Below are 18,787 nucleotides of genomic sequence, written 5' to 3'. Positions count from 1 at the left end.
CTCGAATCAAAAGGGAGCCGGGCTAAGGGACACAAAACGAGGCTCAACAGATTTTACCAGCAGACGCGATGGCGGAGAGGATTGAATGCGGCGCGATTCGTTCTCGATTTTAAAAAAGAAATTCACTTTTATTGTTTCGCTAAAGCAGTTAAAACAAGATCTAAACGAGTGCCTCGGCACCAAGGCGATTCCACACAACTCACACAGATTCCACCCAGTTCAGCCAGACAAACCCCACGGTGGGCAAGCACTGCTAGCAAGCACCCATTAACCAGAACCGTTAACCAGAACCGTTAACCAGAACCAGTGCTGGCGTTTACACACTGCATGAAGTACAGTCTATTCTCATACAGCGCCTTGTATTAATAAATAATGCGATGGATGTATCAGGGAACGAATTTTTTTACAAGGCGGACGCGAATGGTGATATATAATGCGATCCAGCGAACAAAACTACGTCGCAGCGCGAGTAGGGATAAGCCGTCGTTCGGCTGCCTCGGCGTAGCATCATCATCGAACAAGGCATTGGGATGCTGCTGGATGCTTCCGAGATGCTACCCACGGCGTCTGAGTCTTTGTTCGGCCTGCGTTACGCATCTCGCGTGACGCGGGCAGTGATTTTACCACCTATATTACTTATTACAACACGATTTTTCCACAACGCGGTGTTCTTCGGGAAAGCAACCGCGACGACTATGACTCCCGCGTTATAGGAGAACAGACTGTGCTCATTTAAGGCTGCGTTCAACCTTGGCGATGCGGACCCAGGAGTTAAACAGAGGTCCCCTGCTGGGACCAAGTGCGCCGCGTTGCCCCTTGCGACCGCATCACAGCGTCGAGCGAGAACGCGTCGATGGCAGGGTCAGGATTTGTTCGTTTCGCGGCAGAGGCCAGTGTGCCGGTGTCTGCTTGGCGATGGGGCGCGAGGGGTATGGCCCCGAGGGGGGTCTGCGTGGACGGTGCGGTCACACCAAGACGGTCACCAACGGATCGTCGTTGCGGCGCTTACGTGTGGCGCTTCTGCGGCCGTCTGGAACGCTCTTCCTTGCGATACTAGGACGCCGCACTTTTAAATCATCTAGATTGACGAACGGGGACGCACGACATTCATAACCTCTCGAGTATCAATAAAAAAAAAGCGTGATATTTACCCAGGAGAGCCCCACTGAGCCTTAGACTCTTGTTATCGAGAGGGTCCTGCTACAAGCTTACAATGCTGTAGTGTTTTCATTAAGGGGGTGGGGGTTTGGAGTTCGCAGTGCAATGAAAAGCCCCACAAAAAAACAGAGATCCCCCGTATAGCCTTAACAGACTGTTGGGGCAAGTGCTGTTGTAGAGAGTAGCACCTATGACAGCCGCAACGGCAAACGAGGGGGTGGGTTGCCAGCACCACGCCCGGCCGCCGTTGTCTCCCCAGTGGTGATGTTTTTACACACCACTCCAGGTACTCATTTGAGGCCGAGTCGACCTAGGGGAGGCCCAAGGACCGGTGCAGATAATCGACACCGGTGTTGGTGGCCGTGAGCGGGAATCGAACCCGGGTCGCCGGGTTCGTAGCGCAGCGCAAGCGCTAGCAGATACGCCACCGCTTCCCGCACACACCAACACACGCAGAGGGGAGAGTGCACGGAACCCTGACAGACGACAACTCTCAAGGAAGCTCGGTGCTCTCCGTGCCGCGAGCGCCGTGAGGCATGGGGGTCTTCTTCTGCATGTTGTGCCACAAGGCGTCTTTCTATGTGTACGTGACGCGAATCTGCATTTGTGTGTGCGTATATCTTGTCTAGGAAAACAAAGGCGGCCGGGTGTGGTGCTGGCCACCCACCCGTGAGCCGTGCCGGCCTTCATAGGTGCTACTCGCCAACAGCACTTGCCCCAACAGTCTGTTAAGGCATAGCTAACCGTGCTAATTGGAGGTGCGAATGTGCTTTGTTTTCTGTTTCCTGCTACGCGTGTATCCTGTGTATGACAAAGCCGTGTTTACTGTGTCTGTGTGTACTATGTGTGTACAGTCCCGTTCTCCTGTAACTAGCCTTGTGTTTTCCTAACGCGAATTGGATTAGAACCACTGGCGGAGCCAGTGGGGGGGGGGGGGTGGGGATCTGATCGAAATCCATAATTTCGATCGGATCATTGGGTTTTATTAGTAATAAATCGGCATTTTGCGACCCCCACTGCCACTGTGTAGCATATTATTACGTGCCAGGGACTCCATGAGATGATAGGACAATAGTCTGAGTCCAAAATTGGTAATAAAAGCGGTTATAAGCGACTCACAGAATTGTGCACAGTTGCGTATACAGCACACGACTTTCCTGAAGGCATTCACCTTCAGCGAGCGCGATGCCGACCACACATGGTTCGAATTCGACCCTCGATCGATGGCTGCGCTATCGTCGCACATGCGTCGAATAAAAAGCAAGGGACAAGTCCTTACTTACAACTCCTCTATCATTTCATTGCTGGAGGGGTTGACCCCCCGACCTGAAAATCCTGGCTCCGCCATTGATTAGAACGCGATGGATGTATTATAGGGAATAGGATGCGAATCAGATATTACGCGATTGAGCGAACAGAACTACGTCGCAGCGCGAGTAGGAATAAGCGGTTGTAACGGCTGCCTCGGCATAACATTACAACAGAATATCCTTCGGATGCTGCGTGTCTGTACGCGTCCTCTACGTGTCTACGTGCACCGTGTGTGTGTCTCCGTGCATGCTGCGTGCACCGTGTGTCTCCGTGCATGCTGCGTGTCCGTGCATGCTGCATGTCTGTACGCGTACCTAACGTGTCTACGTGCACCGTGTGTGTGTCTCCGTGCATGCTGCGTGTCTGTACGCGTACCCTACGTGTCTGTATGTGTCTGTACGTGTACTCTACGTGTCTGTACGCGTACCCTATTGGTATATGCGCACCGTGTGTGTGTCTCCGTACATGCTGCGTGTCTGTACGCGTAGTCTAAGTGTCTACGTGCACCGTGTGTGTGTCTCCGTGCATGCTGCGTGTCTGTACGCGTACCCTATGTGTTGATGTGCACCGTGTGTGGGTCTCTGTCCATGCTGTGTGTCTGCACGCGTACCCAACGCGTCTACGTGCACTGTGTGTGTGCGTGCGTCTCTCTAGGCCCCACGAGAGACGAGTCCGTGCTGTGCCAGTGCGCGGTACAGCTCGTGCAGGTAGGTGAACACGCACTTCCAGTCGGGCTCTCCCATGTCCACCAGGTCCTCCACGTCCAGCAGGGGGCAGCAGCCCACACGCCGCCTACAACGCGCACACACAACGCAGAGCGCGCACATTCGTATTTCTATTTCTGTGTTGAATGTTCGGGTTTTTTTTTGGGTTAGATAACGTGAATATCAATGTGTCGTTAAACCCACCACCACCCGACACAGCCAAGTAAGGTTTGTCACTTAAACCAAAACGTGCCAATTAGTTACTAGTTCAGCACACCGGTGTATTGGAGAGTAAACCCACACCATGTTTTGCTTTGCATTATAGGAAAAAAGACGATGTACGTGTGGTTGAAGTTTTCGCACCGTACGTAGCCAACCGTGCTAATCGGAGGTGCGGTTGTGGTGAGCGGTGGTGTGGGGTGGTGGGGTGTGGTATGGGGTGGTGGGGGTTGGTGGGGTGGTGGGCCCACGCACTCGGCGGTGGAGAAGGCGAGCGTGAAGTTGTGACGGCGGTCGTGCGGCTCCAGGCGGGAGAAGTCGAACTCGTCAGGAAAGAAGTTGTGCACGAGGGCGCAGAAGGCGAGGCCGTCGCTCCAGCTGCCCGAGAGGTCACGAACGTCCACGTGCTGTACGCACGCACACACACACACACGTCCACGCGCTACATCATGCACGTCCACGCGCTACATCATGCACGTCCACGCCCGCACGTTCATGCACGCACAGACAAGCACGTCCACGCACGCACACACATGCACGTCCACACGCATGTCCACGCAGTCCATGCACATCCACACACATCCACACACGCGCAGTCCACGCACGTCCACGCACACGCACAAGGCAGGATGCTGTTGGATGCTTCTAGACGCTATCCACGCCGCCTTGGTCTTTGTTCAGCCTGCGTTACACATCAAACATGTTATTGCGGATTGTGCTTTACCCCCTATATTGTATATTATTTATTACAACACGATTTTTACGTAACGCAGTGTTCTTCAGGAACGCAACGACTGTCACCACGTTACAGGAGAACAGACTGTGTTTAGTTCGATTCCCGACTCTGCGGGTGCCTTTCTGCGTGGAGTTTGCCTTCTGTTTTCCTCCCCGTGTTCTGCATCGGCTTCCCTCCCATAGCCAAAAGCCACCACACAATGCAAACCGGTCCTGGGGCAAAATATCCCAGTGCTGATGAATAAATATCTGCACATTGCAAAGTTGGGATGAAACGCAGCAGCAAACATCGCCCCCTTATCTGCAGCCCCTATTCTTGTGGTGCTAAATTATTGTAATCGCAATTAAACAAGAAAAAACATATTTTGAGACCACTGAGCTACGTAGCTCTTTTTCACAAGCGACCTGCACACATTTTATCCAACCGATTGTCTATTTGTGGTGTACGCGGTTATACCGCTGGCGGTGGAAATTTGAGAAACAATGTTCGACCACTCTTGCTGCTCAAGGATGAAATTGAAGCCATGATTCTTAAGTCCGTTCTGCAAACCACTACCGTATAAACCACTACCAGGCAAACCACTACCGGACAAAACATCATAACACAAACCACCACAGCACAAATCAAGACAGCTAAATCCACTCCAGTACAAAGCACTACAGCACAAAGATCCCCTATATAGCCTTTACCAGATTGTTGGTGCAAGTGCTGCTAGCGGTCACCTATAAAGGTCGGCACGGCACACGAGGGGGTGGGTGGCCAACACTACGACCCGGCTGCCTTTGTCTCCCCAGTGGCGATGTTTACACACCGCACCAGGTACTCATTTGAGGCTGAGTCGCCCTAGGGGAGGCCCAGGACCGATTCAGATAATCGTCACTGGTGTTGGCCACGAGCGGGAATCTAACTTGGGTTGCCGGGTTCATAGTGAAGCGCTACACTACCGCTCCCCAATTCGTGACACATGGTGTGACACAAAAGACAAAGTTAGCCTTTACAAACTGTTGGGTCAAGTGTTGTTAGTGAGCACCTATGAAGATGGTGTGACACACGCACTCGGTGTGACACACGCGCAAGCAGTGTGACAGACACACACACACACGTGGTGTGACACTCACACATGCGGTGTGACATGCACACACACGCGGTATGACACACGCACATGCGATGTCACGTACCTCGTAGCCGCGCGTCTTGGAGCGGCACCATTCCAGCAGCCGCTGCTTCGCCTTCACCACGCCACCAACGCCGGCGGCCCCCCCCGCCGCCCCCCCGAGTCCGTGGAGCCGGAGTTCCCTGCCTGGGATCGCACACAAGCAGCACATGGACCCCTACGGTTCAGCCTCACACACACTGGCGGGGGGGGGGGGGGCTCACAATGGGCCCTGCCAGACACTCTAAGTCGGCTCCGCTGAGCTCCTGCATGTAGCCACCTGGCTCAGAGGCACAGCTGGGGATACCTGGACCTCACCTGATACGCAGGAGGTCGTGAGTTCGAATCCAACACCGACGCCTGCTGTATATTTGGAGTTTGCGGCGTCTCTCTTCCCGTGGTCGCGTGGATTTTTTCTCCACGCGACCACGGGGAGCTATGTAGCTCTTTTTCAGAAGCGAACGTCTCCCAGCCACCGTGGCGACCCTGCGACAACCGAGTGTGACGACCGCGGCGCCACCGCCACCCTCCGCGTTGGCTCCCATAACCTACAGGGGGTGGGGGAGGGGGGGCGCCGCTCTCACCACGCGCTCCGCCCTCCCAGCTTCTCCACCAGCGCCAACCGCGCCTGGCCTCCCGCGGGGGTCACGACCTTCGGGGTCGCGAGCCTCGGGGTCGCGAGGTCGCGCGACGGCCCAGCTCGATGGGGGGTCTCATCCTCGCGGTCAAATACACTGTGGGGGGGGGGCAGAGGGGGGGGGGGGCGAGGTGAAGGTGAGTATGCCCATGGTAGCTTGAGAATCAAATAAATAAGAACTGAGGCATTGGTGCTCTCATCTCTCATAGGGGCGCCATGGTGGCGAGATATATGCATGTGTTTGAACTTCTTTTTCACCGTATGTAGCCAACCGTGTTAATCGGAGATGTTAACTGCCTCGTCTGGTATACAGGAGGTCGGGGGTTGGAACCCGACCCTGACGATGCCTATATATTTGGAGTTTGCATGTTTCTCTCTCCTCATGGTCGCGTGGACTCTTCTCCTGGTCCTCTGGTTTTATTCCCCTCCACATTTAGAATCGACATGTGTTTAGAGAGTATTTGACTGCTATAAAATTAAACACGATAAGCAACTTCGTTAAGCTATCATTTGTGGCCAGGTCACTTGTGAAAAACAGCTATATAGCTCAGTGGGCCTTATTTGCTAAAATTAAAAATTGTTTCGTTTTCCTGACTTGCCCACACAGTGGTAGTCATTTTATAGACCCGCCACCACACCTTAGCCACGCATCGCCATCATCGCCAGCATCATCATCACCTGCCGATCTTCTTCGCACCGGACCGTTCACCCAGAGTCGATGGTTTGGTAGTGGAGGTGATGGCAGAGGCCGCGTTGGAGGTCGCGTTGGAGGTCGCGTTGGAGGTCGCGTTGGAGGTCGCGTTGGAGGTCGCGTTGGAGGTCGCGTTGGAGGTCGCGGTGGAGGCGATGACGCCTGAAACAATCGTAGAGAGGTCCAGTGAGAAGACTGACGGCCAACCCCCCCCCCCCCCCCCCCACTGAAACGAAGGTGATGCTACGGGCTACGCTACGGCACCTGACTGGCGACGACACAATCACACCGGCGTCACACGCAAATGCAGTCGATCTTCGGCCCATCGCAGGGGGCTTTTCCCATCGTGGAGTTGACCATTCCCGACAATTTCATTGAGGCACAGTTTTATGTAGAGTAACAAAAAACCAAATAAAAAGGGAGTGTTATATTACGAACCGTGAATCAAACCCTATTTTTTACACGCTTTCTATTAACTCACTCTGTTGTTGTCGTCGTATCCTCAAATCTTGTAACTCAATTTTAATCCACTTCCCAATGTGGTATCGACTGCAAACTTGGTATACTTATGTCATACTGATGACAATACTATATTCTAGCATTACAAATAAAAAATATATATTTTTAAACATTCTTTTTTTATGTTATGTTTCGGCTTGGGTCTAATTGTCCACGCTCAACTGACGTTGGCTGCAAATCACTACGGCCCCTTAGGTTATGGCAAGCTTTGCGGCCACTTCCTGGAGTCGTGGAGTTCTGCCATTACGAGTACGGTACATTTCATTAAAGCGTGTTTAAAAAAAGTATTTTTAAATATTACTTATTCCGATTTGTCTTTGAGTTTGCGGATGCCACGAAGAGATGTGGACGAGACATGGGCTGGCGTAGAAGAGACACGGGCATTATCCCCACAAAAACAAGGCATCTCAATGTGGATTTTAGGTCATCAATTACTGCACCCCCTCAACTCCCCATGAGTGATGGAGTGCAGCTGTGGAGAGAGTGGAACGCCGTGGGGAAGCTACCTGCCTGTCGCTGCATACGAAGCGCCGGGTTCTTCTCGGCCACAGTCATGCTATCCCTTCTTTATGCGTGCAAAACGTCGACCCCTTTTAAAAGGAACATCTGCGCTGGTTCAAGCTGGCCTGCCTACATTCCATCCTGGCTTTAACACCAGGCTGGATTGTGTGAGCTCACAGATCCTTGAAAAATCTGGGCACAGTCCTCTGGCAGGCAAGGCTGAATTAGCTGGGTCACGCAGCCTGCATGCCCAGCAGCTTGTTTGGCCTGACAGAGGGGGCTAAACGGGCATAGCACGGCCTAGAGAAGAGATTGTCTGACATGGTACAGGAGGATATGGAGCTGAGTGGACTTACTGAATCCTGGTATCAGCGGTGTCAAGATCAGCCTCTATGGGGGAAGCTCGTGAAGGACACTACTGGTCAGTTGGGAGGCAGTCGCCCTCCAACAACAACGGAGGGCAGGAGGAGTGACGCTCACAACAACGAGCAGAGCTCCGGGGGGCTAAAACGCAGCGAGTTGGCAAAGTGGGGAGACCAGGTGGCGCATGTCAGCTATCACAGGCAGTTAACCCACAACACCTGAGTCTGTCCCATGACCTCCTGTCAGCGAGCCTTCGACACTTCACATGGTCTGAAATTGCACCTCGCCTGGCACAAGGGCAGTGAAGACATCATCGCCACCAAGTGGTAAATGGCTGGTGTTGTGTTTGTGTGGCTGTTTGCATCCGAGTGACGGTGATTGGGTAAATGTGCAAGTGACCGTAACTGATTGTGAGACCGTGTGAATGTGAGTGACCGTGTGAGTGATTGTGCGTCTTTGTGACTGCGTGTGTACAAGTGTCTGTTTGTGCGAGTGATTGAGTAACTGCGATTGTGTGAGTGGTCGAGTGGCTGTGCATTGAAGATGCACCTGCTACAGGCGTGCGTAGGGGCTGTGCAGAGGAGACTTGGGGTGTGGAAAAGACACGGGCGGGTGTGGTGGAGACACGGGCGGGTGTGGAGGAGACACGGGCGGGTGCGCAGGAGACACGGGCGGGTGTGCAGGAGACACGTGCTGGTGCACAGGAGACACGGGCGGGTGTGCAGGAGACACGTGCTGGTGCACAGGAGACACGGGCGGGTGTGCAGGAGACACGGGCGGGTGTGCAGGAGACACGGGCGGGTGTGCAGGAGACACGGGCGGGTGTGCAGGAGACACGGGCGGGTGTGGAGGAGACACGGGCAATTGTAGAGGAGACACGGGCGGGTGTGGAGGAGACACCGGCAATTGTAGAGGAGACGTTGGGTGCGGAGGAGACGCTGGGTATAGAGGAGACACGGGCGGGTGTGGAGGAGACACGTGCTGGTGTAGAGGAGACACGGGCGGGTGTGGAGAAGACACGTGCTGGTGTAGAGGAGACACGGGCGGGTGTGGAGGAGACACCGGCAATTGTAGAGGAGACGCTGGGTGCGGAGGAGACGCTGGGTGTAGAGGAGATGCTGGGTGTAGAGGAGATGCTGGGTGTAGAGGAGATGCTGGGTGTGGACGAGACACGGTCTGGTGTGGAGGAGACACCGGCAATTGTAGAGGAGACGCTGGGTGCCGAGGAGACGCTGGGTGTGGAGTTGACGCTGGGTGTGGAGAAGGGGAGCAGCCCCGTGTGGGTGCTGTGCAAGGAGCTCCCAGATGCATGGCCAATCAACGTCCCCCGTGTCTCAGCTGCACCACATACACACACACGTGTACGCAGTGCAAATGTAAAGGGGGTAAAAGTGCAACCCTGCAATTACTTGTTCACGTTGCTGTCAGGAAAGCTAAGTAATATAGAGGCCCCATGAAGGGTAAAAGGCCTAAGTCTCTCACGCTGGCCAGATAATGGACTTTACTCCACCATACGCGGACATGCCGATTCGACCGCGGTGAACCCACTAACACTGCTGGGTGGACAGAGGCGGTGGGGGGGGATTTAATACATTTTTCCCATTGTTATCAACTGCCGTGCTGGAAGATCAAATCCAACCAGCGACCTCCGGACTGTAACCCGAGCGTGCCAACCATTAACACCACAGTCGCGTCTAACATGGTATACGTATCCATTAGAGGTTTGTTGGGTTAAATCGCGTAAAAATAAATGTGTCGTTAAACCCGCCACCACCCGGCACAGCCAATTAGCAAGGTTCGTGTCAGATGGTACGGCTTTTCCGATTGGTGGAGATGTTCAAAGCATTGGGGGGAGGTGCCATTTTGCGTCCGGGTGGGAAACGTCTTTGTTACGCTGCAAGTGCAACGCAGAAGCCACTGTGTGTCCATTCTTCCACAGTGGAGCAGCATTTGAAACCGTCCACTGTGGCGAGGAGATGTTAACTATCTCGCCTGATATATAGGAGGTCGTGGGTTCAATCCCAACCCTAATGCCTGTTGTATATTTGGAGATTTCATGTTCTCCCTGTGGTCACATGGACTTTTCTCCGGGTCCTCCGTTTTTTTCCTCGATATTTCCAATCAACGTCTCGCGTTTTAGAGTATTTGGCTGCTATAAATTTCCACACGATGAGCCACTTCGTTGAGCTATGATTTGTGGCCAGGTCACTTGTGACAAAAGCGCTATACAGCTGCTCAGTGGGCCTTACCTGGTCAAAAAAAGAATAGTTTAGTTTAAACAATCGGTTCGACTCCCTGCCCAGAGCCACAGCTCAAACCCCGCAGGATCTCAGAAGCGCTGGCTCGGTGACTCATGGGGATCCAGGACCTCCTGCCTCCTCACTGACACACGGGGATCCAGGACCTCCTGCCTCCTCACTGACTCACGGGTAGCCAGGGCCTCCTGCTTCCTCCTGAGCGCTCTCCGCGCCGCTCGGATCAGAAGCCTCTGCTCGCACTCCTGAGTCTGCTCCAGCTGTGAGAGAGGGGGTGGGGGGGTAGGGGCGACAACATGGCAACTATAAAAATGCGCGACGTGACCTTATAGCGGGAAGCGTATGCACACTCCGTTTGTCTTGGCTGTGATCGAGTTTGCTTATCGATTCCTTCACCCATGTTGAGCACCCAGTTTACCAGACAATTAATCTTTTTGTCTAATCCACACAGTGTTCAACCTCCACCACACTTTGTGTTTAGTGTTGTTGTCCTTTGCTTGCACCTCCGATTAGCAAGGTTGGTACGTATGGTGGTATGAAATAAGTTCAACACGCATACATACACTGCCGGTCACAACCACACACTCACTCATACACAAATCCACTCACTCACCCATACCCTCAACCACTCACTTACTCATACATACAAACACTCACCCACCAACCCACCCACACATTTACCCACCCACCCACACCCTCAACTACTCACTCCGATTCACTCATACAAACACTCGCCCCACCCACTCGCTCACACATACCCACCCATACACCCATTCACACATTTACTCACTCCCTGACTCACACTCAACCCACCCATTCACTCCCCGACTCAAAGATGTAAGTCACCTCACTTCTCTTTCCTGGCAGTTGTTCCACGATGGAACTCCCTCCTAGCATCGTCTATTTCCTCCCACACCGAGCTCTTTTACGAATATAGCCTTGCTCAAATCTTGAAACAAACTACAGGCGACCCCCGTACCTATGACCTAATTGGTTCCTGGACGGTCGCAAGTTGAGCCATCATAAGTTTCCCATAGGCGTAATGTTATACATTGGGGTTCTGTTTCTGGAAACCCATCACATACCGTAAAAAAGACCAAAATTAACAAAAAATAAATGAAAATAACTCTAGAAAACATTTATTGTAACAACTTTTGATAAACATTTATATTCAGTAAAACTTATATTTCCTCTTCTCAGATGTAGCGAAAGGCGAAAAAAAAGTTACATTTTAATAAAATTTACAAAAAAGTGAGGAGCGTTGTGAAAGACGCTGCTGCGTTCGCTCTAGGCACAGCTGCAGCCTGACGGCTCCACTGTGCATACCCATACGGAAGAAGAGCAAAGCAGCGCCAATCGACTCGGTATCGGGAGCAGTCACACCATTGGAACCTCATTTGCCAGTAAAAATATGAAAATTTTTTACCCTTCTATCTGGCAACAAAACTGACACCTTTTTACAAGGAGTCATGTTTGCATAGACCACAATACCTGCAGTCATAATGCAAACAAAAAACATAACTCTGATAATGTGCACTGTCCTTGAAGTTGATTGGTCCACACCCGAGACAGCTTTCCTTAGACCAGATGACGCCTTTTGGCGTCATCTGGTCCAACCCATGTGAGACTAGGCTCTAAGGAAAGCTGTCTCGGGTGTGGACCAATCAACTTCAAGGACAGTGCACATTATCAGAGTTATGTTTTTTGTTTGCATTATGACTGCAGGTATTCTGGTCTATGCAAACATGACTCCTTGTAAAAAGGTGTCAGTTTTGTTGCCAGATAGAAGGGTAAAAAAACCAATTATCATCGGTAGCAGTCGTTCGGCGGTCGCAGATACGAGATTTGGTCATTATTGTGGGGGTCTTAATTACGATAAGGTCGAAAATGCAAGGGGGTCGCAAGCCGAGCCATCATAAGTCGGCGGTCACCTGTATTATCGATTGCAACTATAATTGTGCTGTTTGTTGCTGGCCGCGTGGCATGTTAGGCCTGTGCTTTGCTACTGTGATCAAATAACTTGGACAACACGCGTGCATAATATATAAACGAAACTATTAAAACTAAACTATTTTTATTTCATCAGGTAAGGCTGAGCTATATATAGCTCGTTTTCAGAAGCGACCTGGCTATCACAAATGATAGCTCAACAAAGTGACTCATCGTCACGGGGGAATTTATAACAGCAGCCAAATGCTCTAAACGCGTGATGTTGATTCTAAATGTGGAGGAAAATACTGGAGGACCTGGAGAAAAATCCATGCTATCACGGGCAGAACACGCAAAGTCCAAATATACAGGTGAACTCGGGTCGCCGGGTTCGAAGCGCAGCACCCTAACCACTTTGCTAACGCTCCCCCATACACACACACGCGTGCATATCCTGTGGAATCTACACCACAAATATGGCACAGAGGGCAGCGGTTTGCGCCTCCTCAAAATCCACACAACCACAGGGAGAGAGAGAGACACGCCAACTCAAAATATACAGCAGGCGTCAGGGTCAGGATTGAACCCACGACCTCCTGTATACCAGGCGAGGTAGCTAACATCTTCCTGCCACCGTGGCACCACCGTACATATTCGTGGGAAGCCAACACTCACCATGGCTGTGAGCGCGTCCTCATCCTCCACCTGGCTCAGTTGAGCCAGCGAGGCTCCTCCCGACTGCTGCTCCTCCGTCCCAGCTCCCCTGGCGCCCAGGGCCCCGCTCCAAGCTGGCGTCGTGTCGCTGCGGGGACCGCGATCCCCATCCCCGAACCCTCCCCAACTGCTCCCTCCCTTGCTGCCCGCTCGGTCCGGCCCGGACCCCACGCTCTCCTCCTCGCGTGACCGGAGGAGACGATGATGATCGGCGGACGAGGAGCATCCACTCCCCCCGTCCTCCTCCTCCGGCTCCTGCGAGCTTGTGGAGACGGTGGATTCCTCCTCCTGCTGCTGCGTAGCTGCCGAGGGTTCCTCCTCTTCCGCTCTCCGTGCCGCACGTTCCTGCGCCCCGCGAAACGCCGCGCGTCTCCCGGTCGCGCTCGCCGCCGTGCGCTCCTTCCACGCACGCGCAATCGTGCGCTCCTCCCCTTTGTTAGTCGCGTGTTCCCACTCCCCCTCTGTGCCGGAGGCCATGGGTTCCTCCACCTTCTGCGAGACCGTGCCTTCCCCCACTTTCTGCGAGGCTGCGGGTTCCTCCACCTTCTGCGAGGCCACGGGTTTTTCCACTCTCTGCGAGGCCGTGCGTTCCTCCTCCTCCGCATGATCCATCGCCCCGCGGAAGGCCGCGCGCTGCTCCCGCGCGCTCGTGCGTTCCCTCACCGCACGCGTGAACGTGCGCTCCCCACCGCTCTTGGAGAGTGAGGCCTCCGCGGCGGCGCTGTGTTCCCGCCACGCGCCCCCAGCAGCCGTGCGCTCCTCCTCCGCCCCGTTTGCAAGGGGGGCGGCCGTGGCGGCGCTGCGTTGCCGCCCTGCGCTCGTAGGCGGCAGCTCCCGGCCCGCTCTCTCGGCCCACCGCTCCTCCCTCCCGACGAGCGAGGAGGCTGTGTACTCCTTGGGTGGGCCTGGCGCGGCGTCTCCCATCGCGCCGTGGGCTTTGCCGACGTCGCGACGCGGTGGGGAGGGAGATCCCTGCCGCTGCTGCCGCTGCTCCTGTTGCTGCTCCTGTTGCTGCTCCTGTTGCTGCTGCCGCTGCTGCTCCTGTTCCTGCCGTTGCCGCCGGGACGCGCGCTGAACCTCGGGCAACACCGGGGAGCTGGTGCTCGGCCAGAGATTCACGCTTAGGGTTTGACACGGAGCCCGTAGGGCGGCGGGCGCGGCGTCGGTGGCGTCACAGAACTGGCGCGCGCGCTCACGTACGGACAGCAGCAGCGGGTGCGGGGTGGAGCCTGCACGACGACACGCGGAAGAGAGGGGGTGAGGAGGCGGCGGCAGGAGACATGGTTCGCGGTCATAGGACAGCAACACCCAGGGGGTTTTATGGAAAAATAAAATCGCCTGGCCAGGGCCTGCGAAGACGATAGCTGCCCTGTGGCAGCCGTCGGAGTGGCACTGCTATGGCAGTGGTGGCCGATGATGCGAGCGATTCAGATTAAGACACTGGGGGTTTTTGGAAGTTCATGTACACGTTGAATCTTGAAGTTGAAAAAAGTTACATGCGCTACAGCAGCTCACAGTATTGGACGGAACTGCTTCATAGGACGGCGGAGGTTGTGAATACGTCTGTAAATTTAAAAAATCGGCGGAGGATCTCTTTTCACCGGATTGCAATTATATCTGTGACATAGTAACAATAATAAACGCAAATTATAAACGCTCGCATATTTCGTGAATCAAACTCAATGTTTGATCGAGAACTCGGAGGTGCGGAGCAAGAGCTCAGAGTCTCTCTTAAGGCAGCTTGAAGATGCGAGAACTTGAAAATGCTGAACGGGTGCAAACCTGAACATGTGAGACCACGGGGACAAAGACATGCGAACTCCAAAAATGCAGCAGGCGTCAGGGTCTGGATCAAACCCATGACCTCCTGTATACCAGGCGAGGTAGTTAACATCTAGCCACCATGGTGCTTTGCACCACCACACGCAAACTGCCCATTGCAGATGGAACTCGGTTGTCCCCCTTTGTACGGCGGCTGCTGCTGCTGGGTGGACAGAGGCGGCGAAGAGAGGAAGGGATTTGAGAAACTTGTGCCACTGATCCAATCGCCGTGCCGGGAGACAGAGGCGCGCGCGTGCCTCTGTGCGCCCTGCGAGCGAGCACGCGTACGTGGCCGCTGTCGCGACAGCGCGGGGAGAGCTGGCGACGCTGCGTGAGACCGTGGCATCTCGGGGGAGACGGCAGGAAGGGTGTGGTGGGGGTGGTGGTGGGTGGGGGGGGAAGAGTGGAAGTGCGGTTTCGGTGGCTCCACACGATCGGCGGAGAGGAGGAAGGAGGACCGGCGCCACCAGGAACAAGACAAACAAACAGGACGCGCTTTCGGCGCTGTTAACGATCGCTCTGGGAGTGCCGTGTGCCCGGCTATATTTAATGCTGCGCAGGGGTTAGCGGCAGGGCAGAGGATCTGTACGTCGATTAGCGGGAGAGATCAAACGTCGTTTGCAGTAGAACCTCTGGCCTTGCGGTCGAATTATAATCTGCAAGGATCTTAGCCACACTAACCGGTGAACTGGTCTCAAGCCTCTCCTAGGTTAACTCAGCCTTCAATGAGTACCCAGTGCAGTGTGTAAACACCAGCACTGAGGAGACAGAGGCGGCCGCGTGTGGCGTTTGCTGGCCACACCACCCCCTTGTTCCCCATGACGGCCTTCAGATGCTCGCGAACAGCACCTGCCCCATTAGTATGTTCAAGGCTGTAAGAGGCGTTTTGTCTTTGTCCAACAAGGTGATATGTTGTGTGCTGTGCGCGTGCTGTGTCTCCCTGCTGTACTGGCTGTGCTGTGCGTGCCGTGCGTGTGCCGTGCGCATGCTGTGCCCATGCTGTGCGTGTGCTGTCTCCGTGCAGTGTGTGTGTGCTGTGCGTGTGCTGTGCGTGTGCTGTGCGTGTGCTGTGCGTGTGCTGTGTCCGTGCTGTGTCCGTGCTGTGTCCGTGCTGTGTCCGTGCTGTGTCCGTGCTGTGTCCGTGCTGTGTCCGTGCTGTGTCCGTGCTGTGTCCGTGCTGTGTCTCCGCGCCGTACCAGCCGTGTTCTGTGCATGTGCTGCGTGCGTGTGCCGTGCCCGTGCCGTGTCTCCATGCCGTACCGGCTGTGCTGCGTCGCTGCCCCCGCGCCGCCCGTGCCGGTGTTGCAGAGCTTCCATCTGAGGAGGAGGCGGCGCCGCGTCCCCGCTGGCTCACGGAGCCAGGGGAGGGGGCACAACGGGAAGGGAGGGAAGGGAATCCGTGGGCGGTGTTACAGGGGCAGAGCACAACAACAACAATAGGGGCGGCGGTGGATAGATGTTAACTACCTCGCCAGGTATGCGGGCGGTTGTGGGTTCGATCCCTACCCCGACGCCTGTATATGTGGAGTTTGCGTGTTCTCCCCGTGGTCGCATGGATTTTTCTCTGGGTCCTCCGGTTTTTCCCTCCACATTAAAAAACATGCGTTTAGAGTATTTGGTTGCGATACATTAAACACATGATACGCCACTTCGTTGAGCTATCGTTTGTGGCCAGGTCGCTTCTGAAAAAGAGCTATTTAGCTCAGTGGCGCCTTAACTGGTAAAATTTAAATAATTTAGTTTAGCTTAGAGTGAGAGCTAACACTGTGTCCGTCCAGTGCTCGCCAAGCTGCATTGGCTCCCGGTTGCTGAACAAATCCATGATAACGTCGTGCTCATTATACACAAAGTGCTTGCCGAAAATGAACCTCACAGCAGCGGCTTTTGGCTAGCCGTCGACCAAAGACAGTCACTGCATCGCGTGCTTTGAGATGCCCTTTTGTGGCCACCTGGAACGCTTTTCCTTCCGATATATTAGGAAGCCAATGGAGCTATGCACTTTTAAATCATCATGTAGATTGTAAACTCATTTCTTAAGAATAGATTTTTGTGTTTAGTTTGTTGTCCTTCCCCTGCACACTCCGATTAGTGCGGTCGGCTATGTACGGTCCAAAAGAAGTTGAGCATACGTACATACAGACTCTGAGTGAGTGAGTGCGATTGTGAGGGTGTGTGGGGAGCGGCGGTGCAGCGGTTAGCGTGCTGCACTACGAACCTGGCCACCCGAGTTCGATTCCTGCTCACGGCCAACACCAATGGCGATTATCTGAACTGGTCATGGGCCTCTGCTAGGTTGATATAGCCTCAAATGAGTACAGAGTGCAATGTGTAAATGTCTCCACTGGGGAGACAAAGGCGGTTGGGCGTGCTGCTGGCCACCGACCCGTTTGTGTGATGTCCCGGCCTTCATAGATGCTGCTCGCTAGCAGCACTTGCCCCAACAGTCTGTTTAGGCTATACTGGGGATCTCTGTCTCTGTAGTAGGAGTGAGTGGAGTTTGTATGCTCTTCCCCTGTTCTGTATTGGTTTCCTCCGGATGCTCCACTTTCCTCCCAAAGCTAAAAGAAAAAGACCACACAACGTATGCATGTGTAATGACAGGGTGCCACCTGTTGGCCTGAAGGGGTAATCGCGGTTATGGGCATGTTACGTCATGTCTAATTATCAGGGGGGCGTATCTGGGGTAAAGGTGAAAAGCAGAGTCAGTCGGGAAGCTCTAAGAACCTGCTCAAAGGTTCTAAAATTACTGAATTTGGATTACACAGAACAGCAGCAACATCTCCCCATTACGGTGAAAGAACTTGGCAGGGCTCTCCTGTAAATTACTCTTGAGGCTCAGTGAGGTTTCCCTGGGTAAACGAGCTGGATAATAATCATTATTATTCAGGGCGATTATAATCACCCTGGGTGTGTCCAACTGTGTCAGATCTGGGAATTCTCATTTTTTTTTATTGAGCTATGGAGCTCTTATACTGGTAGAAACCTCCTGGTTACACCAGCCCACAGAGGAGTATTGTGTCCGTCGTGCAGGGAGGGGCTGGGTGGGGAGGGACTGGGTGGGGAGGGTGGGGCTGGATGGGGAGGGGCTGGGTGGGGAGGGTGGGGCTGGGTGGGGGGGGCTGGTCACCCCGTGGTGCCCTTATAAAAACTCAACGTTTAACCGACTCACGCCGGCTTGTGCCCGCCCTCACAGTTGGGCATATTTGCGGAATACACCACCACGCCGTTGACCCTGGCCATTAACTGAGCAACTCAACGTTCCTACCAGCTCCCTCCGCAAGAATGTGTTTCAGAAGTGACCCTGGCCAACAACAAAGTGGCTCATCATCAGGTGGAAATTTATAGGAGCAGCCAAATTCTAAATGTTGAGAGAAAAACCGGCGGACTCAGAGAAAAATCCACTCGCCCACAGGGGGAACATGCAAACTCCAAATACACAGCAGGCGTCAGGGTTGGGATCGAACCAACGACCTCCCGCATACCAGGCGAGGGAGATGACATCGCCACTGCGGAGCCTGCCTGCTCAGCAGGAAGCTGAGTGAGTCGATGTGAGCGAGTCGACCGTGTGACTGCTTCTCCATGTACTACCGCAACACAGCGCACTACACCACAGCACACACCACACTGCGTCTCACCTGCACCACACCGCAGCACACTGCGTCTCACCCGCACCACACCGCGTCTCACCTGCACCACACTGCACCGCACCACACCGCGTCTCACCTGCACCGCTGCCGCGCCGTCCTCGTCTCCGTTCCCCCTCGTGTCTCCGCTCTCCACCTCGGCCACACTCCCCCCCGCCTGGCCCCCACCTCTCACCCCCAACCGGGAGCGCCCCTCCCAGCCCCTCCCCCTCCAGCAGCCGCCCCCCTCCCTCCCCACCAGGCCAAGTGCTGCACCCCTCCTCGCCGCCCCACATCCTTCCTCTCCTCCGACGGCTCCTCCTCGCTCTCCTCCCTCGCTTCCATCCTCCTCCTCCTTCCTCTTGGCACCACCCATACTCAGGTCGTCGTTCCCTCTCTCGCGCTTCACTCTGCTGCTACTCCTCCGCCCCGCGTCACCACTCTCCCGCTTCT

The 18,787-nt window shown here is 54.4% G+C and overlaps 1 protein-coding gene across 4 annotated transcripts; it reads right to left on the bottom strand.

Moving 5' to 3' along the window:
* Nucleotides 1-3,663: 3,663 nt before the first annotated feature.
* Nucleotides 3,664-18,496, bottom strand: LOC144737131 (uncharacterized). Of its 4 annotated transcripts, XM_078619828.1 has the most exons (10): nt 18,435-18,496; nt 17,095-17,269; nt 15,972-16,056; nt 12,852-14,119; nt 10,420-10,507; nt 8,542-9,330; nt 6,597-6,771; nt 5,866-6,015; nt 5,307-5,428; nt 3,664-3,799 (listed from the first exon to the last, which is right to left on the bottom strand). In XM_078619828.1, the coding sequence occupies exons 2-10, from the start codon at nt 17,119-17,121 to the stop codon at nt 3,783-3,785; spliced, it is 2,721 nt and encodes a 906-aa protein (XP_078475954.1). In that variant the 5' UTR covers nt 17,122-17,269; nt 18,435-18,496; the 3' UTR covers nt 3,664-3,782. The 4 variants fall into 4 exon arrangements, with proteins under 4 accessions (XP_078475954.1, XP_078475953.1, XP_078475955.1 ...); XM_078619827.1 differs by lacking the exon at nt 18,435-18,496 and having other exon boundaries at nt 17,095-17,722; XM_078619829.1 differs by lacking the exon at nt 18,435-18,496 and having other exon boundaries at nt 8,893-9,330; nt 17,095-17,722.
* Between the last annotated feature and the right edge of the window lie 291 nt (nt 18,497-18,787).

This window comes from Lampetra planeri, chromosome 65 (assembly GCF_965212315.1).
Source record: "Lampetra planeri chromosome 65, kcLamPlan1.2.h2, whole genome shotgun sequence".
Lineage (NCBI taxonomy): Eukaryota > Metazoa > Chordata > Hyperoartia > Petromyzontiformes > Petromyzontidae > Lampetra > Lampetra planeri.
This window is presented reverse-complemented; position numbering and strand designations above follow the sequence as displayed.

Excerpts from the sequence above, each read along its gene's own strand:
- LOC144737131 (XM_078619828.1), bottom strand. The coding sequence starts at position 17,121 with ATGAAGGCCGGGACATCACACAAACGG. Across the intron at positions 14,120-15,971 it reads GCAGCGACGCAGCACAGCCG|GCTCCACCCCGCACCCGCTG; the intron begins GTACGGCATGGA and ends GTCGTCGTGCAG. Across the intron at positions 9,331-10,419 it reads GCAGGAGGCCCTGGCTACCC|CTGAGACACGGGGGACGTTG; the intron begins GTGAGTCAGTGA and ends TATGTGGTGCAG.